The sequence below is a fragment of the Poecilia latipinna genome, unplaced genomic scaffold (assembly GCF_001443285.1).
Source record: "Poecilia latipinna isolate Pla-1442-1.1 unplaced genomic scaffold, P_latipinna-1.0 Scaffold1232, whole genome shotgun sequence".
In the NCBI taxonomy this organism is placed as follows: domain Eukaryota; kingdom Metazoa; phylum Chordata; class Actinopteri; order Cyprinodontiformes; family Poeciliidae; genus Poecilia; species Poecilia latipinna.
This window is the reverse complement of record NW_015113848.1, coordinates 10,668-26,085: the sequence shown is the minus strand read 5'-3', so window position 1 is coordinate 26,085 and position 15,418 is coordinate 10,668. Positions and strand designations below refer to the sequence as shown.

Genomic DNA, 15,418 nt, shown 5'->3' with positions numbered 1-15,418 from the left:
CAATCATCCCAAATGATTCATGAACTGCTGCTGTCTTTCAAACATAGAAACTTCAAGGGAATCTCACCAGAATTAGCTCCAGACTAGCAGAAAGCACAGCAGACTTTTTTTTTTTTTTTTCCCCGGATGTGTTCCCTTTACTCTGAACCAAAATAGATCAAAACTGTTTTGATCAAACAGAAGAGGGCGGTTTAGTGATCTGCAGAGAATCAGACTCTTTGGGTACTTTTTAGTCAAATCCCACCAAAAAATAAATAAAAAATACAGCAGCTAGCAAAGATGACAGATGACATTGATTCACGGACACTGGAGATCTTGGAAGTGTCGTCAGCTACTGTATGATTTTTTTTTTTTTGTCTAGCTTGCAATTGATTGTGAAAAGCTGGAGGTTTGATGATGGACAATGATGACAATCAGTGATTGAAGGTGAAGTGAATTTAAGACATCCTTAAAGTGTCAAAAGTAGAGATTGCGACTAGCTGCAACATCATGGCAGCCCGACCTAGTAATTATTTGGCCACTTGGGGACCTCTCAGATGTTATGTCATCATTAGGTATGCCAAAAGAAAACGGGGTGACGTCATGGCAAAAAGTTAGTTATTCCATCCCTTCACTGTAAAACACTGGGAATTTTCCACCCTGTATTGCAATAGGGACAATTAAAACAAGTTCACGAACTCTGATATGTTGAAATTAAGCTTATTTAAACATACTGTGTGCTAAACCTGCTAATAAATGAAGAGAAGACAGATATTTTTTTTAATATATGTTTTAATGTAAACAGCAGTTTTAGGGGCTTTGAAAAAAATTCTAATGAAGATAAGAAGGCATTAAATAGGAAGGACAAAAATATATAAATCATACTAGGAATAAAAATGATGCTTCCTTTTTTCTTCCTTAAATTAAAAAAATACATAAATTCTCAACTTTGTGGCCTTCATTAGTCTGAAAAATACGCAGAGAGAAATGAAAAAGTCAAATTCCCTTTACCTAAGCACCCACAACCAGGCTGTTCACAATTTTAAAAATTACTAAATGACCACATTACACATGACAAAACAAAACAAAAGCTCCGATATTGCTTAGGAATGTTGTCGTTTACAGCAGTCTTCAAAATAAAAACAAAACAAAACAAAACAAAAAAAGACTCAAATTAGGAAAAAGATGAGAGTATGTCGTCTAACGATGGCGGCTCTCTTACAGATGTCTGATGGCACTGCCACTGTGTACGTATGTACAATGAGCAACGAGCAGCTGTGGTTTTCAATAACATCAACGTGTGTATAAAAAATACTGTGGTAAAGTGGTCGGATTTTGAGAATCACCTTATTTGAACAGTCTTCAGTGTGTGTTAAGTGAGACTGGGGCAAAGACAAAGAAGTATTTTAATGAACTATGGGCTCCGCTGGGCGAGATCCAAAACATTTAGCTGCAAAACATTTAGCTGCCACAAAGTAAGTGGAAATGTGACAAAATATAAATACTTCTGACAAGGTGACACAAAATCCTCTCCATTTACAAAATTGTCATCTCTGATCTCTGCAATCTTTGTCCCTCACAAGAAAACCCTGAGGAAAATAAAATAAAATAAAATAAAAAAAAGAACGTAACAAAAACCTAAAAAACAAAAAACAAAAAAAAACAAAGGAGGTGAAGAGAATGAAATTTCAACGCATTTGTCTACAGAAGCAAGAAGACAGCAAGAGGCTGGGCAGGAAGGAAGAAAAAGAGAAAGTTTGGAAACATCAGGTCACAGGAGGAAAGCGATGGTGGCGATGTGGAGACGCAACAAACAAACGCTCCCTGGCTGATGACTCTGCACTGACTCCCTCGGTCCATCAAGTGCAAATATTTAACATCAATATTTACTATTTTTCCTCTTATAAAGCTCTGATAAGAAACGAGAGCTCGCCTAGAGTTCGTTTTAACCATTATCACTCACTTTTTCTTTATGCTTCTTCCAGTATTTGAGAAAAGAGGGGCTTGGTTGGTCCAGTGAATACAGACGGTGCAGACTGGGTTTTGGGAGGGCGGGGGAAGGGGGTTCAGGCTTTTCGGGGGGAGTGCAGGTCTAGTTACAGTCGTAAACAAAGTCATAGTTGCTAGGTTCTTTGGGAATCGGGGGAGGCGCCTCAGGAATCTGGATGTTTTCTAGATCCAGCAGGCGAAGCTTCATCTCCATGGAGAGCAGGGTGTCCATGTCTGTTTTGGTGTAGTCACTGGTCATCTCCTTCCCCAGGAGAGCGTTGAGACCATCCGTCCATACGCAGTACTGCAGAGAGACGGGCCGAACCAAAGCATCGCATTGAAATTAATCCAAGGAACAAAGACGTTGTCTATAAAATATACTTCAGTTCAACAGTGCTGGGCTGAAAATCCTCATTACGACAGACTTCGGCTCTCGTTTCCTACAGTTTAGACTTGATAACACAATCAGACTTTTCCAATCAACTTCTTTCCTGTCGACAAACAGATGCTGCATCGAGGCAAATGCCATACGGTGACGTAAAAAAGTCTTTACCCCAAACAGATTTCCTCTCTTTTTGCATTTTTTTTTCCCCAACCCTCTAAAATGTTTCAGATCTAAGACAAATTTTAATATTAGACATCTCCCTTGTTGAATCAGGAAACAACTGCTGTGAACAGCAGAAGTGGAGTTCAGTGTCACTCTGCCGAGGCCTGATTACTGAGAAACCTCTGGAATCGGGAAATCGGCCGTAGACGACCTGCTGGTAGCCATGAAGAAAACCTTTCCAAGGATTTGGGACTCCAGTAGCCTGACCACTGCTTCCCACCTGATTCTCATCAATTCTTCTCTCTACCAGAAAATCCTTAAGGAGGATTTCTGGTGACCTTTGGGACATTTGTGTTTGCAGCAGGCCAATTATCTAAAGGACACCTGCAGGTTTATTGCTGAATAAAAAAAAAAAAAATCATGAAGGTTTTGTAGTGGTCCAGTCAAAGTTTGGACCTAAATCCAATGGAAATTCTGTGATGTGACCTTAAGCAGACCAACCACACTGGAAAACTCTCCAAATTTAAGTTGTGACAAAAAAAAAAAGCAAACAAATTTGAAAGGGTGCAAATACTTTTTTTTCATAGCAATTATTGGACATGCAATTCGACTTCAGTTTTTACATTCACTTCAAATTACTTTTATACTCAAAACTGTTTTAAAAGTGCTTGAAAACATCCCGAAGACAAGCGTTTACTCAGACAGAAAGACAGAGGTAGGACCTAAACAAATCAGTGCCTCGAGTGTCGTACGTCCCTGTCATCACTTAAACACTTGTATTATCAACTAAATATGACACTCGGTGGATTTATATTTAGAAACCTGCCTGTCCCTGTCTTCATCAAACACGCTTATTCTGTCTGACGCAGCCAACAGCCACCAAGTCGACCTCTGCCGACTTACCTCATGCTTGTCAGGAGCGATGAAGTTCAAGTACTCATCCGACTCGTAGAGGACAGAGAAAGCCAGCTCCAACACCTCCTGCAGAGAGGACGGGGCAGAAAGCAGACGAGGATGAGCGCTGGGGAAACTGTGCAAAAACGGCACCGGAGTCGTCGACAGAAATGGAATATGCGAGGAAGAGGGGAAAACGAAACGGTAGGCGGGGAGTCGTAGCACAAATCTGTGAATTTAGGAGGGCAATGGGAAAACTATGCGACATGATTTCAAGCATAGCAACAAATATTACAGATTAAAAGTAATGTTTTTGTGTGTGATGTGCGGTAAATATGCTGAACTGTTGTGATCCTGCTATCCTTCAGAAACCATTAACTATCTTTATCCACTGAGCAAGGCGATATATGTTCTTGTGGAAACCTCACAGAAGGGGGTACAATAGCTAATACAGAGGACACGTCTGAACTGGCATGCAAAAAAACAATTTCCACCATGCAATATGACATCAGACTTTCAGAAAATGCTGCAGGAAAAAAAAAAAAAAATCAGCGGCTTGTTTTTAGCATCCAAATGAGTAAAAGAATTTAAAATACAAAGGGTCAGCTAGAAAAATATGAGATTTGTCTATATTACAGACTGTACTGGATGAAAAACAGATGAGTTTCAGAATATGACTGACATAAAACCATGTAGCGTTCGCCCTCCGCTGTGTCTGAAGACACCAGGATTTCAAAACTCAGAGGAACGCGACATGCAGCGTGGACTAGAGCAGGAATCCAATACCAATTTCACCTGTATACTCTGCGTCTGGATTCAGGCAGCAGATAATTAAACATTTAGTCTGAGGCTGCAGCCCAGCCACACTTTCTGGGCAGATAATAAATAATGCAGCTTCAGTTCATTTGTTTCAGAGGGAAAAACGCTCTGCTTTTTGAGCGAGAGAATAAATGCTCCGTACGTTTAATAGTCGCTGTCCCAAGCAGGCGTGTTTTACTAACAAAGGGGGTTTTGGCTCAATAGCTTTAAAGAACTGTAAAACCAAAAAAATGCTGTATTACTGCATTTGCATGTCTCTTTATAAGCGCTTAACGATCCACGTTGGAAGAGATATTTAGCCGATGGATGAAATGATAAGAAGTCGGCAACCCATAGAGCTGTACAGCTAGCGCTGCTGAAAACAAAGACATGCAGGCTAGTCCGGGCAAAAGTACATCATATTTTCCTTTCTTAGTCAGAAAGACATTAAAACGTCTAAAACTCTGACATTTTATTTGAGTCTCATCATTATACACAGTGCCTCGCAAAAGTATTCACGCTCCTTGACGTTTTTCCACATTTATTATCCTCACAACTGATGTATTTGACTGGGTTTTTAAAGGATAGAACACAAAGATGAACATAATTGTGAAGTGGAAGGAAAACGTGCGTGACTTTTTGGTTAAAATGAAAGTCTGAAAAGTGTAGAATTAACAGGGATATAACGGGCGGCTGCTTTCTTTGTCTACAGTACAAGACGTAACATAAGGGAGTCCTGTGGGTGGGGGATGAAGGTCTGCAGGGGCAAATTACTGAATGATGTGTACATGGATGGAGACAAGACGGAGCTTTCATTCTGGTTAAAGCTCCAGAGTGAATGCTCGTGTTACTGACATATTAGAACAGGAGTGGGGGGAAAAAAAACTCGACTGATTTCAGTCAACAACAAACTATTTAGTCATTTATGTGAACAAAACGCTGCTGATGAATGCGTTTGGCTCTGTGAAAACCACTGAGATGTAAGTTATTGTGTTATTTCCAAAAGCAGAATTTATGTAACTGACATCATGTTACACAACCTCTCTCTCTCTCTCTCTCTCTCTCTCTCTATTACACACACACACACACACACACACACACACCCATGTTTTCTTAGCTGGATACACACCCACCCAGGCGCTTGCATGTGTTCACATGCACACGCAAACACTGAACACACACCTTGTTTTGCTTGAGGGCTCCTTTTTCCTTCATGTGAGGACAGTCTTTGCCAGTGATAACAGCTTTGATATCAGCTACAGGCACTGCAGAGAGGACAGATGACAGTTAACAACAACAACAACAACAACACACACAACTCTGCCCTCCCAGATGGCTGCTTGGTTAATTCGAGTAATTAAAATCCAAGTAAAAACTAAGGCTAAAAAAAAAAAAAATAAGAAAAGGGTATTCAATCTGCACTGACAGTTAAGGGGAAAATGATTCATACTCCTGGAAGAATGAAACATAAAATTATTATGTTTCAGCCGAGAACCTTGTTGCTTATGGGGCAATGAGACCGGCATCTCCCAAACGTCAAGAGGACAACGTAGAAGGGATATTGTTTCCCAGCAAAGCCGGGATGTTGAAAATATTTCTCAACAAGCCACAAAAACATATTTATTGGGCAAAATATCAATCAGGTCCTTTTTATACCTGCTGACCAGCTGCTTGTATGTTTCTACAGACAATTTGCCAATTTATAACTCTGACACCTCAAATTGGTAATACTACTTCCAGTCCGAAGAAACATATTGATCAAATTAAAAGATTTCTCCAAACCCAAGTATGGTGATGTGTGTGTGTGTGTATATATATATATATATATATATATAAAAAGAGTGAACATGATATTAATCAACATCATTCCTTATAGGCAAGACAGTAGGCTATAAAGTTTGACAATTTAATGCTCATAAAAAATGTCAACGTTAGCAGTGTTTAAAAAAAAGAAGTCTAATGAAAACTCATGTCTTAAATGTTTTTTTCATGTAAAAGCGGATAATATATAAGCTCCCAGTCCATGCAGACACTGGTGAAATGTCATTTAATGACAATTTAAGGATCGTGCAGGGATCCTTAAATTGCTGCACGATATATAAAAAAAAAAAAAAAAAATTATATATATATATATATATATATATATATATATATATATATATATTAATTTAAATCTTCTGTGGATATGTTTTTAATGCTTAATAAATATTTCTAGCAAAAATTCTTAAAAATAAACAAAAAAATAATCACAGCGAAGAAACTAAATCAGAAAATGCAGCTTCTACTTTATTCTGACCTCTCAATGTTTAAATAATTTTATCCTGATCCAATACTTGGAGTTTCAAATTAGGCATTTTCACATGAATTGTTGGCCGTACCTGCAACCTGCTGTGCCATGGTGTGTTTTATGTAACCAAGTCTGAATCAACACCGCTTATTATGATTTTGATTATGGATAATACAGTTTTATGCTCGTTGTAATGCTCATCAGAAAATGTTCTGATCAAATGTCACATTTTTCCCAGAATGCCCTGGAATCCTGTGATTACAGCTTTCAATGCAAGGCATGCTAAAAAGATCAGAGCTGCAATTAGTGCAACTTAAAAAAAAAATAAAGTATTGAAGTCCTGTTTTCGAAGTAAACACTTTGGTTTTATTATTATTGACAAATGAACCAGAATGACAGGTTTCTAGTGTTATTTGTGCAAAAAAAAGCAATCCTTTAATTATAACTACTCAAATAGCATTGACAGGAAACAGTTTGGAAACCTGTTAATTAAACCTTCAGCTAAATTTGATGGATACTCACATTTGTCCTGTAAGGAGTCATGGGGGACTTCTCCCTGGGGGCTCTCCTCAAGATCTCCATAGTGCAGGACTTTATGATTCGGAGACAGCCGGCAGTACCAGAACTTATCTGGAAGAATCAACAAGAGATGGATTTAGACGAGTTATGAAATAAACAGCAGCTGGCAAAAAGCATGAGTCATCAAGAGGAGAGAGAAAATTAGCTGACAAAAAGAAAAAAAAAAAAAAGAAAAAAAAAAAGATCAGAGCCAAAAGACAGCCTTGAGGAAAACCCGCAGACGGGTGAAGATCTTCTCCACAAGGGAGGGATCATGACGACAGACAGTCGGTTTTCACAAATATCAGCAGCAATACCCGGTAACCTCAAGTCAACCAATGACAAGGGTTAAAAAAAGAAAAAAAAAATCTCAGAGAAACCTGAAGAGGCTAAATTCAAGGATGAATCAGATTCATAACGGGAACGTCTGCCCTGGCAGCAGGAAAAAAACGGTTAAATTTCCATGCAGGAAAATGTGATTTGGTGTTTTTCCCCTATTAATAATTGAGAGGGTTTACAAGCAGATACATGGCTAAATTGCTGTGACAATACCCTGCTTTAAACATAGATTAATTTCACAGAGAAGCAGCAGCTTCACGCAAACGCAACCGGATGATGAAACTAAAAAAATATTAGAAAAAGGGTGGGTAAGAAGAAAATCCTATTAAAAAAAAAAAAAAAAGGAAATCCGCCGGCACAGACTACATTTTAATGAGTGCAAAGTTGATAAAGAGTGAAGCTAAAGTGGTTTTAAGACTAAAGAATCGGGGCCTATACTCTACATAGTGTTGCTTGATGCAATTCTCCACCACTCTGCAGCAAGTCCGATATTCTTTTAGTTTATCTTTTTCTGCCAAAGTGGGCATTAAGCTTACTGTCGCTGGCAGCGAGCGGACACACACACAGACGCACGCAAACACACACACACACACACGCACACACACAGCAACGCTCTGGCTGGAGTGTGAACAGTTGCCATATCCTAATTGCTGAAAACAAGCCGGCTGGTTCCAGGCGGGTGTGGAGTGGTACCGATCCACAGGGAGCAGATTGATAAAAAAAAAAAAAGAAAGAAAAAAGATCCGCTTGGTTACTGCGAAGCGAGGAGACGAGATCGACTGTTCGGCTTCGCCGTCAGGCTGATGGATCGGTGCGCCTGCAGGTGTCTGCGCTCCGGAGCGCGAACTCTCTCACCTCTTGGCTTCGACTGATTCAACAACATGCAGCCATGAAAGATGAGATTCAAAAAAAAGTTCTGGCCAAGACTTTCTTCCTTTCATAAAGTACACCTCGGTGAGATGAAAATACAGCTACCAGCTATAAAACCGCTCTTAGGAGGCTGGAGAGACGCTGCACTTCCCCTTCTTCCCCCTCGTGCGCTTCAAGAACAGAAGCTTTCCGAGAGAAATATTTGTTTTAAATGGACAGCACAGGATAGAGAGGGGAATAATTCAACAGTGGAGTTGAGGTGAATTAATATTTAATGCTATGGATACATCTGATCAGGATGGAGGATTTTTAAACAGTGAGATGAGAAGAAGCCGCGGCAGGTTTAAAACGGCAAAGAAAAAAAAATAGAGATGTAACAAACTGTTAATCGTCATTCAGCTTACTTAAGGCATCTAAAAAAAGTGCAGTCCAAATTTACACACATGCTCAGCTGGCATGAGAACAAAGGCTGAGAGAGGAGAGGAAAGACGGATATGTGCATGTTGTTGGAGGACAGATAGAGGAGAGGAGTAATTTGAAGGCTGAGCAGATTCACCCAAAAGCAAAGCACTTAAAACAGAACCGAGATAGCAACGCTCCGGAGGAGCGGGATAAGTGGTAATCTAAGAGAGGAAGTCAAACCAAGCTGCAATAAATACATTCAGGGTTAAAGATAATCTGTTATGCCTCTGAGCCGCGAGGCGAGGTATCGACGGTGGCGTAAAGTTTGACTCATGTAAGGATGAGCGGGTTCTGTGGCTTAAAGGTGGGACGCAATAACGACAGCCGCTCCGAACCTTTTTGCACAAAACACTTCAAGGTGAGATTTGGATTCCCTCACGGAGATAAGAACCATGAAAGGGTAATAAAACAGAGAAGAAAAAACCCCCATCACCGAATATCAGCACCAAAGACGGCGAGGGTTTTACATCACAGCTGATCGTTAATGCAGGATCCTCTCTCAAATCTGATTTGCCATCTTTTGTCTTCCTTTGAAGTTTATGATTATGTAATCCTGCTCTTATGGCCAGATGACACCTGACCAGACAAATCCTAATGAGGATGTAAAGTGCTGAAATGAACTGACTCAGAGAGACCATCACAACACCTCCAAAAAGAAAAACGAAAAAAACAAACTAACAAACAAAAAAAAAACATGTTATTTGAGAGAGCAGAAGTTGGAGGGGTTATGGCAACGGTTGTTGCATTTTTAGATTGAATATAAAATGTCAGACTGGATGATTTTAACGCACTCCGACCTGAGCAGACGTGTACATTCTTGGTGGTTCATTCTTATTTTCCATCACTGAGGAAAAGTAGTGCTATTACAGCTGCAGAATCTGCAGTTAAATCACTACGCTGATCTTCATGTTTTCACTTTATAAAACGTTTGTTTTTAGCGCCTTCGGATGAACCCAACTCTAGCTATGTTTGCATGCCGCGGAGGTGTGTCGAAGGGCAAATGGGAGTAGGAAAGATGTCGCGCACGCACTTTTGAAAAGACTCGCGATGCATTTTTTATGCCTTAAAAGACACCCTGTACCACTGCGTGTCTCTCGACTTCAAAGGTTGAGAGAGAGCCAGAGGATTTGTGCAAGTGATCAAGAGTGCAGATTCGCAGCAGTCCAGAGGCTCAAAGATCCCCGCTGATAAAATGTGTCGTGCCTGGTTTTCACAAAGAAAAGGGACCGAGGAGACGGTGACGAAGATCAAAAGGAGGGATATGAGGAAGAAATCAGAAGAAGGAGTCCTTGCGGATGGAGGAGTGTGAATTAAAAACCACGTGTGGGTCCAGAGCGCCTCACCTTGCCTCCTGCGACTGCTGATTTTCCTAAAGCAGGTCCCCTCGCACAAACGGTTGAGCCTCTGCTGTTTGATCAGCTCCATGATCTCTGGCTGGATCTTTTCTCTCAGCTCCCTGTGGGAAAATAAACACAGATTACTCATTTGTGGAATTATCTGCAGTCTGTTAAAAGTGGCCCTGAACTGCAAAGTGTATCTAGAAGATTAAATTAGCCATCTAAAAAAAAAAAACAAAAAAAAAAAAAATCTCCTAAATAATCTGTGTGTTAAAAGACATTAAATACACGTGCACAATCAATCCCAGTGTTTGTAATTTGGCAAGTCTGAGACACAGAGGAAAAACCAGCAATAAATCAATGAGACCAAAGCAGTTTACAGAGAGAAGTTAAAATTTACAACAATAAAAAAAACGTTTATGTAAGCACGGACACAGAAAAATCAAAGACGCACTATGAGGGCTCAGTTCATGAGATGCACAAGCCAAGTCGAGAAGTTGATTCTCAGAATTGATTTATGAGCTCCGAAGCAGCACGACCTTCTGCCTGAAGGGAGGAGGAACAGTCCAAGATCTGGACGAGATCCGAAGCAAATTTCACGCAAAAAAGTGTAATAATAATAAAACGATTCACAGAGTAATTGCTTGGTGACGCAATTTGGCCAATTTTACATTTGACCAGCCCCGAGCTCTTACCTTTTTCCAACTCAAAGATAAGATTTTTTTCAGTGTGTGTGAGCTGCTCAAATGAAATCCGAGGCAACGCAAAACGAGCGAGAAGCTATTTAAAAAGGCAACAGCATTCCTAATACCCGATATTGGATGTTGGTCCAGGCTGTCAATCAACTGGGAATTTTGTTCCATCCCTTTGAAGAATCAATATCCATCGGTATCAGCAGGTCGGGGTTTTTAACCAAATCAGATTATCGGCAAGAACATCTTGAGCGCATCTCTGTTTTTCTGCACCCTTCATTTATCATTTCAACTTTCTTCTTCATCACCTTTACTTTGTTTGGTTCGTTGACCGTCCCACTCAAGATGTGGATCTGTGGTCAGAAATCTTGAAGGTTTTAGTGAACAAGGTGAATATTATCTCTCCTGCGGCACTTTTCTGCTGCCGCCACAAATCTCTGAACGCCTCGTCCACATTGTCTTATTACAGGTTCAGTTTAAATAGACTAATTCAAGTGAATGCGGAAAATCTCGCGGCACCGGATCGCAGGGGCAGAACAAAGGAAAGGCACCTGGCAAGGTGATGGAATAAAGAAATGAGGCAAAAACCGTCAGGGATTGTGGAGTACCTATCATGAAGCATCTGTAAAACATTGATTAGTTCGACTGGAGAGGACATTCATAGATGAATTAAGCAGCAAAAGAGAAGGAATGAAAGAACAAATAAAAATGCATTTTTTTTTTTAAAGTAAATATTTCAGTTCGTTCTGATTTTCTCTGATTTCCTTCGTGTGCCGTTGTGTCCGGTGGGATTAGGCGTCTGTGAAGGTTTTGGACTCTCCCCTCCCAACGGCGATTCAATAAGCCCTTAGCGCAGCATTGATTACCGCTGACAGAGACGAGTTCTCTCAGCGCAACGATTTCTCAAAACTGCTACCTACTCCATTAAAAACAAGGACAGAACAATGTTCTCCGATACAGAACGTGGATTAATGATACACGGGCTCTCTGAGAGGGCCATTAATTGAGCGCAGACTAAGAAGGCCGCCTGCAGATACTTAGAATTTAATGCAGAGATTCATCAAAAAAAAAAAGGAAAAAAAAAGAGCAAGTTGGTGCAGCCTGTTTTAGGCCATTTGCTTGGCATTTAGATGAAAAATGTAAAGAAAATGGAAAAGCTATTCCAGAGACATTAAGGATTATGGTGATTTGAATATTTGCACTATTTTGGTTCAAATACCTATTGAGTTATGTTTAAAAATGGACTGCAACAGTTAATACCAATAGGATTCGGCAGATACTCCAAGTCTATACCGTTCACTCGAAACGGCATTAAATTAATTTTTACTAGAAAGATTTTACAATCTGGGAAGAAAAAAAAAAAAAAGTGGAATTGACCCTTCCCCCCCCCCCCCCTTTTAGACGTACAAGATGGGCCGGGACTGGAAATCTTCCTGATTCATCCTCTCGGACTGACGTATCTTCAGGATCTCTGTGTAGCTCAGGTTCTGCAGGCGACTCTTGAACTGGTCCAAGGAATTAGGCTTCACAGAGAGCGCTCGCATGATCTGCTCTCTCACCACCTGCATTACCTGGAAGGAGGCAGAGGAGGAGAGAGACAGGTGAGACGAAGAAAGTCGCCAAACGCCTTTCTGGGGGATAACTTTGCTTCTTGATTTTAGAGTTCACCAAAGCATAGGAACTTTTCCAACAATATCAACGACGCGTTTCTGTCTAATCCGACTAAAAATGAAAGGAACTGAGCAAAAGAAGCCGATACTTTTTGTTTCATCATCCTGTTCGCGTCTGGCCAGAAACATTTTTTTTTCAAATAGCACCGAGTACATGTGTGAATTCACTCAAACAGTTTTCTTCAGATCGCAATGGGGGAAAAAAAAAATTAGCCACCAGGACTAAAGAGAAATATTTTTCAATTACCATGCATCCATCTAACAACGCGGTGTGCCGTTAAACACCGGCATATTCATAAGCAGCTCAGACCAGATGGCATTTGAATAAACCATCCTGTGTGTCTGTTTGTCCTTGTCATTTGTTAATGATGTTTTTTTTTTTTTTCATCTGCTCTCACGGACAATATGGGTGAGAATTATAACAACAGTATCCTAGGAATGATTTATGTCCATTAAAACAAATATATATTTATAAAAAAAAATTGACGAGCAAAAACACTCAGAACTGTAAAACCTTTCTGTGCAGCAGAGAGTTTATTTCTTTGTGGTTTTGGGTTACCAGGTTCTCGCATAAAGGATGAACAGCGGCATTTGTGGCTGTCACTTTTTTATGGTTCAGATCTCCCACTGATGCATAAAACCAGATACATACAATGAATAAAAAAAACCCAACAACAACAAAAAAACATTTTGTTTACCTCTGTGTCCGACTTTAAATCTGAATAAATGTTAAAGTCGGCAGGGGTTGACAAAAATGTTTCGGATTGTTAATTGCCTGTATATTCAGAAGGCGGGAGCGACGATCAGGGTGCTCCAGCCTCTCGGGTGATCATTCTGCAACTTGAGTGACACCTATGAAAGTGACTTTACTGCACAAAGTGACAGCAAGTCTGATTACTGTTATGGGAGGTTTTGAGCTTATTACAACATAAGGAAATTACATTTTCAGCAGTTTGGCAGAACTGGGCTTATTTTAACACCATTATTAAAGCTTGATTTTTTGTTTTATAGCATAAAAGCCTCTTCGTTATTCTGCATATGCACTCAGAGTTGAAAGCTAAAATATTCAAAAGCAGCTCCTTTCATTTAGCTTTGCGCTCTAACAAGTAATTTGAATTCTGCATAATTATGATTTGAACAATAACATAACCCAAAGGCCCATTTTTTTTCTCTTTTTCTTTTTCTGAAATCATTCAGCAAGCAAACAAAAGGGTTTTGACAGAGAACGCCTGTCCCCGTGTGGAGTTCACTCTCAACATGAGTTTCTTAGGTTGTGTTGAACTCTAGAGCTCAGTAAAAGCTTGGTGGCTTTAATAAAACAAACATTTCTGTAGCCAAGAACGGTTGCTCTATATATTACAGATGATGGGGAATCAGATGTGACACGCAGCTATGAAAATGGATCAACATTGTTAGCCTCTGCTGCTGCTGCTGGGCCTGCAGCAGAATCATCACTGGATAAAATCCCTTTCAAGTGACAGGAAAGAAAACTGATTTTCCTTCTGTATTCTGTAAACACTACAGTCGCAGCATCATTACATGCTCAAAATGATGTGCAGCATTAATATTTTTGCGTCTCGTTTGTTTCTTGGTCTTCATGATGCTGTTGAAGACGAATCTCCACTGGACTGATACTGTAATTAAATTCAACTTAGGTGGAGTCGGTTTAAAACTTAACGACTTCCAGATTCATTAAGTTGGTTGCAGTGGACTTTATTTAGGGGTATCAAGCTGACCGGGGCTGAACAGAAATGCATAACACATTTTATTTTTTTTGAGTTTTTAATGTTCAGAAGATCTGAAAACCCTGCATCATTTTTTTTTCTCAATTATGCTGCACATTCTGTTGTTTGTGCACATAAAATACACTGGAATTCGTTATTCTAACGAGAAAATGTGAACATGCTCAGCAGGGATGACAACCTTTCCGCTCTATAACTGCTATGTTCTTCTGTGATGCACTAATCTGCTAGGTCTGGTCTGGGTACTCAAGTTTAACGACGAGGCTTAAACCCGTCAAAAATCCCAAGCAAGTCCTATGCGATTTTTTTTTTATTGGTTTTCTTTTTTTTTTTTTTTTTTTTTTTGCTGCAAGGCGATTTAGTCATCATTTGGAGGAAACTTTGGACTCTCACCACTCAGACTGAGCCAGCGATAAGGCCATCAAAAATAGAAAATTTGAGCCTCTGGAAATGCATGTGAAGCATAAGCCTGAATCAAGCAAGAAAAAACAAACAAACAAAAACTGAAAGATTTTAGGCCACTAATATGAGTGTAATCTTCCTTGATTGTCATCAGGACTCTGTGTGCATAAAGACGAGATCTGGACTCAAAGTCCTGCCTCTGAAGATGAAGCTGCAAATCAATATGGACAGACAAAGAAGCCAACTCAATTTGTTATTCGGCGTCCACTAAAGTCCGCTGTTAAAATGCTGGTGGGAAGCTTTTAGCCTGAACTTGTCGCTAATTAAACTTTAATCAACGGATCAGAACACATCTCTACGACTAAGCAACGAGAGGAGCCACTAATTTTAGCCACAAGTCTCAACGTGACATCACATTGAACCTGCAAACTCCACTGTCGACGCCAACCACATTTAATAATTTCGTTTTTGGATTGATTTACACACACACACACACACACACACAAAATCGAGCTACATAACCACGTCTTCCCTCTCCGGTGTGGCATTAAATCTGTTACTGAAGCTGATGCAAAACATCTGTGGCACTGCAAAGCCAAGCCGTAAAATACCCTTTGACAGGGCAGACAAGGTTGAGACAAAGCCGCTGTGTGCTGAGCTTAACCTTAACCAACATCATTTTCAAAATGATGCTAATGGAATTAAAAATTAAATAATGGCTCCCTGACACGGACGTTTTTTTTTTTTTTTTTTTTTTTTTGGGGGAAAAAAAAAAATTTCCTTCCCTTTTCCCTCAAACAAAACTTGGGAAAGATTCCTGCTGCACATTTAATGAGACAGGAGGAGGACTTC

At 39.9% G+C, this 15,418-nt stretch overlaps 1 protein-coding gene across 1 annotated transcript; it reads right to left on the bottom strand.

Moving 5' to 3' along the window:
- Positions 1 to 1,551: 1,551 nt before the first annotated feature.
- On the bottom strand, positions 1,552 to 12,446 carry LOC106960821 (engulfment and cell motility protein 1-like). Its single transcript, XM_015054162.1, has 6 exons — positions 12,160 to 12,446; positions 10,067 to 10,179; positions 7,017 to 7,124; positions 5,390 to 5,472; positions 3,419 to 3,496; positions 1,552 to 2,272 (listed from the first exon to the last, which is right to left on the bottom strand). The coding sequence occupies exons 1-6, from the start codon at positions 12,318 to 12,320 to the stop codon at positions 2,072 to 2,074; spliced, it is 744 nt and encodes a 247-aa protein (XP_014909648.1). The 5' UTR covers positions 12,321 to 12,446; the 3' UTR covers positions 1,552 to 2,071.
- Between the last annotated feature and the right edge of the window lie 2,972 nt (positions 12,447 to 15,418).

Bases quoted from the DNA above. Each gene is read 5' to 3' on its own strand.
- LOC106960821 (XM_015054162.1), bottom strand. From the start codon at position 12,320: ATGCAGGTGGTGAGAGAGCAGATCATGCGAGCGCTCTCTGTGAAGCCT. The intron at 5,473-7,016 runs GTGAGTATCCAT...TCCTCTCTGCAG, and splicing joins TGACTCCTTACAGGACAAAT to TGCCTGTAGCTGATATCAAA. The intron at 2,273-3,418 runs GTAAGTCGGCAG...GTCTCTCTGCAG, and splicing joins TCGCTCCTGACAAGCATGAG to TACTGCGTATGGACGGATGG.